Source organism: Triticum aestivum, chromosome 1B (genome assembly GCF_018294505.1).
Source record: "Triticum aestivum cultivar Chinese Spring chromosome 1B, IWGSC CS RefSeq v2.1, whole genome shotgun sequence".
Taxonomy (NCBI): domain Eukaryota; kingdom Viridiplantae; phylum Streptophyta; class Magnoliopsida; order Poales; family Poaceae; genus Triticum; species Triticum aestivum.
This window is the reverse complement of record NC_057795.1, coordinates 577657569-577671899: the sequence shown is the minus strand read 5'-3', so window position 1 is coordinate 577671899 and position 14331 is coordinate 577657569. Positions and strand designations below refer to the sequence as shown.

Here is a 14331-nt window from a genome sequence, read left to right as displayed (position 1 = left end):
CTTAAACTTTTCCATCCTCTTTTTATCAAGCTTAGTCTCAGATAAGAAAAGGATGTCGGGGTCCACCTGCTTCTGGAGATCCAGAAGTCCTCTCACTGGCGGGCCATTCCCCAGTCCCCGGCAGTTCCACACTACAATTCTCATTTTGGCTCGAAAGGCTGTCCCTGCAGCCCGACGTTCACAAATTCTGAGTTGGTGTTTCCTTATTTCTCTTCATTCCCCTCAATGTCCATCTTTGCTTTCTTTGCTAGTTCTATCTCGTCAACATCCATCATGTCAACCTTCCTCTTCCTTAGTTCCATTATGTTGAATTGATTTTCCTGATTTCCTTCCTTCCTCTCCATTCGCCTGAAGGTACCCCTTTTTGTACTTATTCCTGACTTCTGAAACTTTCTCTCCTCTTTGTTCTGGACCTCTTCCCTCTTATGTGTCATCATAAGCTTTATTGGTCCTGCTGACTCCTGCTTTGCTATTGTGGTGTTGTTTGTCTTCTCTTCATCTTTTATCCATTCTATTTCTGGTTTTTGTTTCTTTCCTAAAGGATTTTCCATCAAGTTTACCAGACTAACATCACCTGACTTCAGTAAATCCTCACTCACCTGGCTGCCTGATGTATTTCTCATGGTTTGTTGCTTATTGCTGCAATCCAATCTCTTTCCCTCCCCTGTTCTTAAGTCCTCAGATTGTTTTAAACTGAGAGGGCTTGTCACTTCTTTCCCTTCACCCCTTCCTGGTTCTTCCCTAGCATCTCCTGTTGGTGCATTTCTTCGCTAGGATGTCTCATCACTTCCTTGTTTACTCCCCTTACTGTCTGCACTATTGCTTGGCCAGAAATTCCTTCTGTCATTCAAGCCCCTACTTCTTTCTTCGCTTGAGCTTCCCTTGTACATAACTGCACGCAGCCATGGTCCAAATTGCCTGGACCCCGTTCTTCTAGATCTAGTTGGGCATGACCTTTCAGTGTGTCCAATAATTCCACAGCTATAACAGACATCAGGAAGATACTCATATGTGAATGAGACAATCTTTTCCTCTTCTTCCTTCTTTTCCTTCATTTCTTTCTCTTCATCATCTCCCCCAAGTTTCATTTCATTCTTCTGTTCTTGTTCCTCCTCAATAAAGAATGTTACAAACCTCATGATTGGGACTGTGATATCTAGCTTCACTTTAATCTGCATAAATACTCCCATCGAATCCCCATTAATGTCTGAGTCTACATCAACAACTTCACCAATTTGTTCTCCCACTAGAATTCCAGTTTCTCTGCTCATCATCCCCATTGGGATACCATAAGCTCTAACCCAAATAAGTATTGACTTGAACTCATAATCATCTATGGTTCTACTCGGCACAAAATCCTCCATCACAAGCAGATCATTGTTAAATCTCCAAGGTCCAGCATCTAGTGCCTTATCCTTATCTGACTTCTGTTGGAAGATAAACAAAAAACGATTCCTACCCAGATCTTTGCATTCCACACCAAAAGTTGGGCTCCATGCTCCCCCAGAGATCTTCCTACATGTTCTCCTCTAGCCGGTCGCTCCGAGAGAAGTTTACCCACAACCTGAAGCTTGCTCACCTGCGAGGAGCATGCCTGCTTCTTCCCAATCCTGGTCCCCTTTTTCTCAGCTTCAGAGAGCTGCAAGTTCTTGAGTTTTCCTTCCACCCCTTCCAGGAACTTGAAGCTCGAGTCCCCCATTACAGCTGGGGCTACTGGGATTGACGGACCAACACCCGCCTCCAATCCCACCGCCGCCCTCACCCGCCTCCTGAAAATGCACACCTCTGTTCCTCCCCCACCTCTCCCTCCTCAGATTTGAGAGGGCTCTCAAGTTGTTGTCTCAGGAGGGCTGGATCTACACACGGGCTGAGAGATTTGAGAAAGGAGGACGGATTTGTGGTTTTTTTGGATTTAGATGGGAATTGAAACAACAAGAAACGCCGACAAGGTTGCGCACTAGGTTGCCACGAAGTCGCTAGAAACAGCGAGTGACCGTCACTGGCAGACGGAAATGGTTTCACTAAAAATGATTTTTTTTTCATAGGTTGGATTAGGGTTTGCTCAACTTTTTTTTGAGGGTTTGTTTTCTCAACCATTCCACGGGCTAGAGAGCTTTTAAGCAACTAGGGCATGGCCCATGGGCCAATGCAGCCGCGCAACAGCAGAGCCCCTGATAGAAGAAACACAGGAGTTTAGGTTTCTTCCCCTCTTGTTAGGGTTTCTTCCTCCTCTTGGCGACGGTGACGCCTAACCGTAGAGATCGGCTTCCTCCCCGGCCCTTCCCTTCTCCGCCGGCGACCGCTGGGGCCCTGGGGTCCGGGTTGGTGGTGCGGCTGCAGGGTTCTGATCGGGATCATACCGCTCGCGGATCACAAAACCTCGGGCAAGAGAATCATGGCTACTGCAGCATCAAGTTCGGGTTCTGCAACTTCCGATCTCGAAGCGATGATGGAGGAACTAGGCTTGAAGGAGGACGTTCTACAGGATGTGGTGGTGGATGACAGCGAGCTGACTCCTGACGCAACTCGTTGGATGGCGTTGGCTAGGGTTCACACGGACAAACCCTATAGCCAATATTGGTTTTATCGGAATATGAGGGTGGCATGGGATCTAGCACAAGAGGTGAAAATCCGGCCTCTTGAGGATAATCTGTACTCTATGCAATTCTCATGCCTTGGCGACTAGGAGAGAGTAATGGATGAAGGCCCCTGGAACTTTAAAGGGAAAGTTGTGGTGATGGCGCCCTACGATGGATTCACCAAGACCTCAACCATCAAGCTCATTAAGATGGATATTTGGGTTCAGATCCACGCCCTCCCGGATGGTTTCTACTCCAAGATCAAAGCCCTGTCAGCTACTGTTGGCGAACTCTTATTCGCAGAACCCAAATCACACGATTTTGAAGGAAACTTTGCTCGTGTACGGGTCAAAATCGATGTTACCAAGCCTCTGAAGAATGCTGTCTCTCTAGTGTTCAAGAGGAAGGAAACAATGGAACGAGTTATTTTCAGAGTTAAGTATGAAAGACTACCCGACTGGTGTGCTGTTTGCGGGTACCTTGGCCACCTTTTCAAGGAGTGTGGCGATGGAGTTCACCCTCCCAAAGCCCTAGTCTTTAAAGATCTCAAGGCATCCTGGTATAGGGGTCCCGACAATGGCCCAGGAGATCGAAATGGATCCAGAGGCGGAAGAGGGAGAGGTCGTGCAGGAAGAGGTGGAGGACGCGGAAGAACCCAACACGGTCCCCCTCATGACAAGGACTATGATGGCATGGGCGATACTGGGAAGGATATCACGATGTTTGAAGCTGATGGGAACCGGAAGAGGGCATCGACTCCTTCGGCAGGAGGCCAGAAAGGAGTAGCTACACCGAATCACTCAGACAAACCCTTGATGCTTCCTGCTCCGGAGATACCTGTCAGTCCATCTGCTAAGCAAGAGCCAAAGAGGAACAAACCAAGTTCATCAACTCACGAAATCAGTCTGGCGAAGAACTCGGTGCCGAACAAAAAATATGATGCGCGTGTGGCGGGCCTCCATGGGGGGCACCGCTAGGCGCAATGAGTCTCTTTTGCTGGAACTGTCGCGGAATTGGCAAGGCCGCGATAGTTCGAGAGCTTCGCGATTTTGCGAGGCAGCTTGCCCCCTCTGTACTTTGCATTATTGAAACACAAATAGAGGGTAAGAGAGTTGAGAATTTGGTAGAATCTTTGGGCTACAATAAGAGTTTTGCTGTAAACAGTTCTGGCCGTAGTGGGGGCCTGGGTATTTTCTGGAAAGATGAAATGAACATTGAAGTTATCGGTTACTCGAAGTACCACATTGATGTTTTGATTGATGACATGATCGATATGCAGGTCAGGGTTACTTTTGTTTACGGGGAAGCCCAGGTGCCAGAGAGATATAAAACATGGGATACCCTTAGAGGAATCTCCGAAAGCCAAGGTCGACCATGGGCTGTTTTGGGTGACTTTAACGAAGTTCTTCATATACATGAGCATGATGGCATTGGTAACCGGAGCCAAGCCCAGATTGAAGGGTTTAGGGATGATGTTGACACTTGCGGCTTAACTGACATTGGATATACTGGGACAGACTGGACTTTTGAAAAGAAGGTTGCGGGAGGAAGCTTCACGAGGGTTAGACTGGACCGGTGCTTGGTTAATCCTGAATGGTTACTAGCCCTCCCCAGCACTAGGTTGACGCACAAGACTGCAGCAGGTTCAGATCACGTACCACTCCTACTCACGCTTCATGAGATGCATGCATGCAGGATGGGACCAAAGGCTTTTAAATATGAGAAGATGTGGGAGCGGGAGGAATCATTGTTTACTACTGTGCAAGGGCGATGGAACATGCAAGCCACAGAATCAGCCGACACCTTTCGCGCAAAACTAGAAGACCTAGCTGGGGATTTGTCGGTCTGGGACCGCACCTAGTTTGGATCAGTACGAGGTGAGATCCGCTAGTTAAAAATCGTGCTTGAACGCCTGCGCGCTGCCCAAGGTAGATCCGGTCTGACTCACGAGGAAATTAAGATAACTGAGCGACTGGTAGAACTTTTCCATCGTGAGGAAATACTGTGGTGCCAGAGGGCACGTTTGGATTGGCTAGTCCACGGTGATAAAAACACTTTCTTCTTCCATCTAAGAGCTAGTCGCAGGCGACGCAAAAATCAAATTAAGGCGTTGCAAAGGCCAAACGGGAGTATCACGGAGAACAGCTTAGAGATGGAGGCTCTAACCACAGATTTTTATAGAGATTTGTACACATCGGGGGGAGTGCAAGATATGGATCAGGTTCTGGATACAGTGCCAACAAAAGTTACACCGGAGATGAATGAGGTCCTTAATGCACCTTACACTCAGCTCGAGGTTAAGCAGGCCTTATTTCAGATGTTTCGTATTAAGGCACCAGGTCCAGACAGATTCCCGGCGCACTTCTTTCAGTGCCACTGGGATTTATGTGGGGAGGAGGTAACCAGCATGGTACTTAAGATTGTGGCCGGAACGGAGTCTGCTGCATGCATTAACGATACAATCCTGGTGTTGATCCCAAAGGTAAAAAATCCTACACTCCTATCACAGTTCCGCCCAATCAGCTTGTGTAGTGTTTTATACAAGATAGCTTCGAAGGTTATCTCCAACAGATTGAAACAGATATTACCGGATATCATTTTCGATGAGCAATCTGCTTTTGTCCCTGGTAGAATGATAACTGACAATATTATAACGGCTTACGAGTGTCTGCATTTCATGAAGAGAAACGGGGCAAAGAAGCATCAATCTTGTGCACTAAAGCTCGACATGATGAAGGCATATGACAGGGTTGAGTGGGCGTACCTCCGGGCCATCATGCTCAAGCTGGGCTTCACTGAGAGATGGGTTGACATTGTTATGAGCATGGTAACATCTGTTAAATTCTCAGTCATGTTCAATGGGAGGAAACTAGAGGAATTTCAACCTTCGAGAGGAATCCGCCAAGGGGACCCGATATCACCATACTTGTTCTTGATAGCAGCAGAGGGCCTGTCGTGCCTCTTAAAATCGAAAAGTGAGTCATCAAACGTGAGTGGGATACAGGTGGCGCCTACGGCACCTCCGGTAAACCATCTCTTATTCGCCGATGACAGCCTGCTGTTCTTTAAGGCAAATAGTGTGGGAGCTACCGAGGTGAACCAGGTGTTGGAAGCCTATTGTCAAGCATCAGGTCAGAGAATAAACTATGCAAAATCCTCAATTTTTTTCAGCAAGGGTGTTCCTGACAGCATACGGAACCAGATTAAGGGACTCCTCAATGTTCCTAACGAAACCCTAAATGAGAAATACCTTGGGATGCCCTCTGATATTGGAAGTTCAAAGAACGGGGCCTTCAAATACCTTAAGGACAGACTTTGGAGTAAAATTCAAGGATGGATTGAAAAATTCCTGTCTACCGCAGGGAAGGAAGTCTTGGTCAAATCGGTCGCACAAGCAGTGCCGGTATACTCCATGTCATGTTTCAAGCTTCCAAGAGGCCTCTGTGAGCACCTCAACAAATTAATAAGGAAATTCTGGTGGGGCAGTAAGAATGGGCAGCGTAAACCCCATTGGGTCTCATGGCAAGAGATGACTAAACCAAAAACAATGGGAGGTTTGGGGTTCAAAGATTTCGAACTATTCAATTTGGCAATGTTAGCAAGACAGGCCTGTCGCTTACTATAATTCCCAGAGTCCTTATGTGCACGCTTACTGAAGAGCATCTATTATCCACAATCAACCATCCTCGAAGCTAATCTAGGGAGCCACCCTAGTCAGGTTTGGAGGGCTATAATTGAGGGGCGTGACACACTCAAACTTGGCCCGATCAAACGTATTGGCAATGGGGAAAGCACGAATATATGGGAGGATAATTGGCTGCCCAGAGAAGAGATGATGAGACCATATGGCTGCATCACCGCAAACCCTCCCGTGATGGTCTCAGAACTGTTGGACGCCACTTCGGCCTCATGGGATGTCAACAAGGTAAATGCCACGTTCTTGAGTTTTGATGCAAAGGTGATATCAAGTATCCCTTTATGTACTATGAATGTCCCAGATTTCTGGAGCTGGGCTCATGAGAGAAGGGGCCAATTTTCAGTTAAGTCTGCATACAATATGCTAGTAACAATCAAGCAAAGGAGAGAAGCATGGCTTTATGGATCAGCAGGGCCCTCAACATCTCGCGTGGAAGAGGGTTCTTGGAAAACATTGTGGAAAGTGGAGGTTCCTTCCAAAGTCCGTATGTTTCTGTGGAGACTGGCTAAGCAATCTCTACCAACGGAGGATGTGAGGGCGCACCGCAACATGTCTACTTCGAGCACATGCGGTTTCTGCGGGGCTCCAGATTCATGGCGCCACTCCCTCTGGAGTGTACTGTATCCAGATGCACGTGGGCTCTGGTGGACGAGGAACTTGCCTGTTCTCTGGTTGCGACTACTGAGATGAGAGCTAAGAGTTGGTTATTCAATCTAATGGATACTCTCTCTCACGAAAAACTTGTCCTCCTGACGGTAACACTCTGGGCGATCTGGTCGTCCAGAAGAAAGGCGATACATGAGGTGATCTTCCAGACTCCCCACGCTACACATGCATTCATAAATCGCTTCATCGCTGATGTCGACCAAGTACGGGTAGCCAAACCAACATCAAACGTTGCACCAAGGGTACAGCAAGCAGTTCCAAGACCAAGCGCGCCACCGGCCAACTATGCAAAAATCCATGTCGACGCAGCGGTTCGCGCTAACAGAGGCGGATCGGCTGTTGCTATTTGCCGGAACTCCCATGGAGCCTACCTAGGTAGCTCAGCTCTAGTTATTGCTGGTGTTTGTGACCCAGCAACACTAGAAGCCATAGCATGCCGGGAAGCAATTGCCTTCGCCCAGGATCTCGGTCTACAACAATTCATTGTATCTTCAGATTGCAAGCAAGTCATCGAGGATATTTCCAAAAGGAGCCAGGGTCCATATGGAGCCATTGTCGCGGAGATCAACTCTAGAGTTATTCCTTTTTCTTGTAATTTCATTTTCGAAAAGGCCAGTGCTAGGCGCCGGCGGACCGGCCCAAACTATCGTCCGGCCCGCACCTAGCCGTCAGATGCGCTCGTTTTTTAACCGTCTGATTATCTCGATGCAGGCATCTCCTTTCTTCTGCTTTTCTTTATCTGGTCAACGCGAGCAGGAAAAACAATTCCTTCCTCCTGCCTCTCAATATTCCCTCGACGCAGAACGTCTCTGCCCCAGCCACCGCGTGCGTGCGCTCAGGCGGGACGCGGCAGCACCCATCTCCTCTTCGCGTTACCGCTTGTCGCAGCAGCAGCCGCTCGTCGCCGGTCCCAGGCACCCAACTTTCCATGGTTTCATCTCGTCTTGGTTGTAGCTTCTACAGGACATGGTTGTAGCTTCTATCGGACATGGTTGTAGCAAAAAAAAACATTGCGTCGTCGCCGCCGGTTGTAGCTCGCCTCACAGGTCGTAAACACATGGTCGTCGTCATGGCACCAAATTTTATTACCGGCCGTAGCAAAAACTGTATGTGGTTGCAGCAAAAACAAAATGGTCGTCGCTGCCGAGTGTAGCTCGCCGCCGGGTGCATGTCGCTAGCGGCGCAATTGTCTCATGGTCGCAGCTTCCACTCTTCATCGTAGTAGCAAAAACACTTGCTGGTGGAAGCTTTGTGGGTTGCCAGTTGCAACAAAAATCGGTTCTCGGCATGTCGTCACCATAGAACAAACAAACGGTTGCAGCAAAAATAATTGCTGGTTCCAGCTCCAGCTCTGACCGTTTCCAGCAAATCCAGACACTGGTTCCAGCTCCTGACTTTAGCCGGTTGTAGCAAAATCACTAGATGATTCCACCTTAGTCAACAACCGGTTGCAGCTAAACAACTATTGGATCCAACTTCAGCTCTGCCTAGTTCAACCAAAAAATCAATAACATCGTAGCACGGCGTCTCCGACCAGCCATGGCAGCACCGGTGCCCCCCGTCGGTTGCTTCAGCACTTGGGGGCTTGGCTGTAGCACGGGGACGGGGGTGCGGCAAGGGAGACCTTTGGGATGTGTGACCGGCGTGCTGCAGAGATGGGGAAGGAAGAAAAATAGAGGAGCAGCAGGCGCACAGGAGCAACATGCCAACATGTATGGCGGGGGAGCGAGAGAGAAAAAAATGAAGATGCCGCGGGAGGAGCAAAGAATATGCGGGAGGTGGGAGAGGCATCGTGGATGGGGCCCACGTCCTATGTCTCGCTAACTGAATCCCTGGAAGGGATCTTGCGTGCGCACCAGAGTTGCACGGTTCCCTTCGATCGTACATACGCGATGTGGCCGGCCGAAGTTTCCGCCGGTGCGCCGGTTTCAAGCGTTTTCCTTCCGAAAATCGGTTAGTTAATGTAGAAGCTCATAGACTAGCAAGATTTGCTCTTTCCCTTTCTAAGGGACGTCATGAGTGGCTTGGCCAGCCCCATGACCAAGTTTGTACCCCACCTCTTGTGGACTTTGATTAATAAATTGGCTTTTCCCTAAAAAAAAAAGAAGAAACACAGAAGTTTGTCTCAAACAAAAAAAAAACTCATCAAAAAGGAAAAAAAAAAGGAGAACAGACACAGCGCTCCGGTCGCCGGCCGCAACGCCTGCCATCCTCCTCGACGGCGGCGGCAGCCATCTCATCGTCTTCCCCTCCCCGCGTCCAATCCCACCCTCCCATCTCCTTTCCCCTAGCAGCCGCCGCATAGAACACAGATCCGACTCCCCTCCCCTCCCCCGCCATGGAAATTTGGATCTAGACCTCCCCCTCGTCATCTCCTCCCCGCCCACAGCACGGTCGGGCGGCAGATACTCACGATGGATGGATACGCAATCATCTCCTCTGATCAGGTATGCACATGAATTTTTTCCTATGTATGTGTCAGGAAAAAGGCAGGTCATGCGCTGATTGTTCTGTTTGTCAGTTCTCCCATCAAGGCTTTGTTCTTCCAGCAGATTCCATACAAGTTAGGTTGCTGATAGATGTATCTCAATTTTTCTTCTTCTTGTGATAGAATTGAAGTGAAAATGAAGTTTGTGAAATTGCTGTAGGTTCTAGTGACAGGAAGGGTCATATAATATAATTGAACAAGTCAGGAAAAGAAATCGCAAACACATAGCGATTGTGGCCATTGGGCCTCAACCTGATGTTTGGAGAACCCAAAGAAAGAAAAAATTGGAACCCCAAAATAAAACGTATCTTGGGGCTAACTGGATGGCGAAGCTTGATCGAAAAATCTTACTAGTATATAGTATTTTCTAAGAGCTTGATATGTTTTTTTTTATTTGCATTCAGGAACAACCAGTAATCGGTGCAGATTGGAGTTCAGGGGCACTGTCAGATGAACTGGTGATACATGCAAACTCAGCGGACCTTTCACTGCAGCTTGCTGAAGAACAAAGCCAGTTACATGATATTATGGGAATCAATGAAATGCCAATTAATGACATAGGCAGTGCAAGTGATTCAGACGGCAGCTCTGGGAATGAGACAGATAAAGAACCAGGAAAGTACTTCTATCCTGGTTTTGAGGAGTTGGTTAATCCAAGACCACCAGAAGTTGGAATGAGATTCCCAACCCTTGAAGATGCGACCCGATACTATAGTGCACATGCTCTCCTGTCTGGTTTTGTGGCAATTAGGGGACCGAATTTTATGAGAAAGAAGTTCCACGTGGAATGCAACCGGAGCCGCAAATTGGCGCCATCTCAGGACCTGAAGAGGAAGAGGGAAGTATATTCTGTGAATAAGGCACAATGTGAGGCAAGGGCGGTCGTGAAGCCTGTTAAGGGGCAATGGGAGTACACATCAGTTCGGAGTGAGCACAACCATCCGTTATGTCCAAGCCCGTCACTCACAAAATTCTTCCTTAGCTGCAAACACATGTCAGCTGAAGAAAAATCGTTTTTAAGAGCTCTGCAACAAAGTAGTATACATCCCAAGAAAGCTATGAAGATCTTCAAGAGAATGAGAGGTATTTTGGGGAGCTTACCATTCAACACAAAAGATGCGAATACGTCACAGTGTGCAGAACAACAGGGAAAACCAAACTCGGACGTAGAAACAACAGTGAAGCATTTGAAGGAACTGGAGCTGCAAAACCCATGTGTTTCCATCACCATGCAAACAGATGAAGATAGCATAGTCAGGAGTCTTTTCTGGACTGATGCAAGGTCGAGGCTTGATTATGAGATCTTCGGAGATGTCTTATCATTTGATACCACCTATAGCACAATTAGTCACAATATGCTTTTCACTTCTATCAGTGGAATGAATGAGCATGGAAGAACTCTCGTGTTTGGATACGCCTTGCTACAGGATCAGAAAGCTGAAACCTTCAAATGGATGTTCCAAACATTCCTCCATGTAATGGGAGGGAAAATGCCAAGAGCAATCATAACAGACCAGGATGAAGCTATAGCAAAAGCAATTTCGGAGGTTATGCCACAAGTAAAGCACAGGTTCTGTAAGTTCCACGTAATGAGGAAAGCACGGGAAAAGCTTGGAGGTTTCATAGCAGCAAGAGGTAACATAAATTCAGAGTTGCATGCCCTAGTTAACAACTCTCTAACAGAAACAGAATTTGAGGAAGGATGGGCTGCGCTGATTGAGAGATACAGTGCAAGTGAAAATGAGTACCTGCAACTCCTGTGGGAAACAAGGAAAGAGTGGGTGCCTGTTTATTTCAGAGAAGATTTATATCCATTTGTGGAAACGACTGGATGTTGCGAGGGGGCAAACTCATTATTCAAGGACTATGTGCTTCCTAAGGACAGAATAGAGAAGTTCCTTGAAAGATATGAAGACGTACAAGAGAGGATAATGGAAACAGATGATGAAGATAGGCTGCAATCAAGAACTGAACCTTCATGTTTCTCAATGCAGCCAATAGAAAAGCATGCAGCACGCATTTACACAAGGCAGATATTTCTGAAAGTGCAGAGGGAGCTACTCCATTCTACAGCATTCAACGTGCAGGAGATACAGACGGGGACAGTGTACAGACTGGAAAAGGTGTCCGCCTACGAGAACCCAGAGTTTGACAGAAATTCCTTCGAGCTGTTAGTCGAGCCCAGCACCAATGCAATCAAATGCGAATGTGCAAAGTTCACTAGGGATGGTATACCGTGCTGCCACATATTCAGACTTTTCACACAGTTTGGGGTCAATGAAATACCAGGGCAATACATAGTGCCCAGGTGGACTGCCAAATTTAAAGAAGAGCAGATGAAACAGTACAGGGAGAAATGCTTGGACAGCCCTGGCATAGACCAATCAGAAAATACCATGAGGTATGCAATGCTGCTGAGTAAAGTAGCTGACATTGGCAAAGAAATATGCGGCGATGGCTCGAAATGCGATAAATTCAGGCTGGAACTGGACACGATTCAGGGGAAAACTGGAAACGACGGCATGAGAGACACCTCAAACTAATGACAGTTAGACTGTGCTTGTCGTGTATGCGGGCTCTGAGAATTGTCGCTTTGGCAGCAGCAGCGGCTGGGCACTGGCGCTCCCGTGAAGTTGCTATTGTCTGAATCAATAAAAGCCTGTTGTCAACTGTTGATGGACATCAGCAACCAGGACGAATCTTAGTTAGGAGAGTCAGTTAAATCGTTGTCATTGAGACTCATGTTAATGAAGTAGAACAGTAGGTTTCAGGAGATAGGTTGTCTATCCATGTTGTGCCCAGGATTATGCTGGCATGAATCTATCTTTACCTGTGGTTTCATATGTCAACATTAACATTTACCTGCTTCACCTTCTGAGAATTGCATAATGTCAACATGGCTGATACTTCTACTTTACCAAACAATTAAACATCTATTTAGCTATGCTATAAAATCAGAACTAGAATGCTGTTTTTCCTCCATGAATCTGACTTTGATGTGCTGCTGTTTACTGCAACTCTGGAAAATCCTGATGCAATGGTTGGTTTGATCTTGATCTGGTACAGAACTCGCGCTATATATGCAAGCTGTTTTTGTACCCACCGGGTCTGTACCACACTTGTGGTATTCTTTTTGGCACGCTCTGTGGCCGATGGTTGGATGTTTGGCTCTATAAAACTGGAATAAGCATTTATAGAAAGAACAAAAAAAGACCAAGAGAATACATGCGACATCATTCCCTGAATCTGAGGCACCAATGAGTCCTCAGAAGCTTATGAAGCAAAAGAAGCGACAACAAAATAAATTGAATGGTGATGTTCAAGAAGGCAAAGATAAATTGGCAAAGAAATAAAGCTTTCGCTTCTGATAAACTGATATCAAGTAGCGAAGCAATTGGCCTGTTACTCATCATTCTAAACTTACAGCTCACCCATGTATCAACAGCCAAGCTTGACGCACACGATTCAACAATATTGAGTTCATCCCTACAAATAAGAAAGCAAAGAAAAAAAATGGATCCAGGCATCCAGCCTTAGATGGTAGTTCAGTGGAGCTTAATGTTAAACAACAAGATTCTGATGACATGTTACAAACAAGTCTATAATTGATTAGACACTTTGGCGATTATCCAATCACTTTTCAAGTAGACCGTTTTTGCCTTGCTCGTCTGTTCTCTCGCTCTTCTCTTTCAAAGGGAACTGACAGAAGAGAAACCACATATGACAGCCCCAACTGAGAACCAGCAACATGCTGGGCTGTAAAGAGGGACATACATAGAAAAAACACAGCATTTGAGAAGGTGCACAAAAAAGAAAGACCAAGGTTCAGACATGCTCACTTCACCTGATGATTCAGGTGTAGATGTGAAGGACCCAAGTTGTCATTTCTGCTGATAGATGTGTGCCTTCTCTTGGTAGGAGTGGCGATTACTTGAGGGGAAGAGGCGCCAACTGCCAAGTGTGTGTTGCAAGTATGTATTGCAGGCAGAGGCAGTCCAGCAGATTTATATTGGATCATCACGAGTCCATCAAATGGGGGCATGCACCTTTGGCGTCACAGATTCCTACCGGCTGTCAAGCGCGCCCAACCAGGCACCGGGAGGAAGCAACAGTGCACGGTGGGCCGGCGTCAGGCATAAACACAGCACGTCCAACTTGTGTTCGGTTCTCTGTGGTTCCACTAGGCATAGGCATAACTAAACTAGTGCAAGTGTTCCTTCAGACAAAACAGACAAGAACGAGTCCAGGAAACGATTGGGCGCATGCATGCCGTTGCCGCACTAGTGCGATTCTCGGCTGCCTATCATCTCTATAGCACGATGATCATGCTGCGCAGATAAGTTTATTTACTACGTACTACTGTTAAAGTGTTAAGGCTTAGCTCCTTACCAGCAGCAGCAGGTGCCTTTTATCTGTACATGTTCTGAAACACAAGGATGAGCTTCAGAGGTTAATCACACCACACACACATAGTTACAGTATAAAAGAATTAACGGTCCAAGCTAAAACATACAACGTCTATAACTTAATGTAAGTATTATGTAAAGGTCGTTGTCACACTCACACATAGTATGACTTAAAAATGATGGGAACACTCAGACCTGCAACATAAAGATCCCCATAAATTTAGACGCATACATTGTACCAGCCTATCCAGATCCCGCTTGATAAATAACTACCGAAGATTGCTGTACTAGGCGGGATCAAAAAAATATATGAAAAATGAGACACCGGGTTCAGACGTGCTCAGTTTCACCTGATGATTCAGGTGTAACATGTGGCGACCCAAGTTGCCGCTGAACGCTAGCCAGCTGCACCACCACCCCACTTGTTGTTTAATCAGCGAGCGAAACGACTGCTCTTATTCAGTTGTTTTGTGGCAGAAAGATAAACGGGTGAAC

The 14331-nt window shown here is 46.9% G+C and overlaps 1 protein-coding gene across 1 annotated transcript; it reads left to right on the top strand.

Moving 5' to 3' along the window:
- Positions 1-9060: 9060 nt before the first annotated feature.
- On the top strand, positions 9061-12311 carry LOC123139531 (protein FAR1-RELATED SEQUENCE 5). Its single transcript, XM_044559323.1, has 2 exons — positions 9061-9389; positions 9835-12311. Exons 1-2 carry the CDS (start codon positions 9357-9359, stop codon positions 11971-11973), a joined length of 2172 nt encoding a protein of 723 aa, XP_044415258.1. The 5' UTR covers positions 9061-9356; the 3' UTR covers positions 11974-12311.
- Positions 12312-14331: the final 2020 nt, after the last annotated feature.

Bases quoted from the DNA above. Each gene is read 5' to 3' on its own strand.
- LOC123139531 (XM_044559323.1), top strand. From the start codon at position 9,357: ATGGATGGATACGCAATCATCTCCTCTGATCAG. The intron at 9,390-9,834 runs GTATGCACATGA...ATTTGCATTCAG, and splicing joins CAATCATCTCCTCTGATCAG to GAACAACCAGTAATCGGTGC.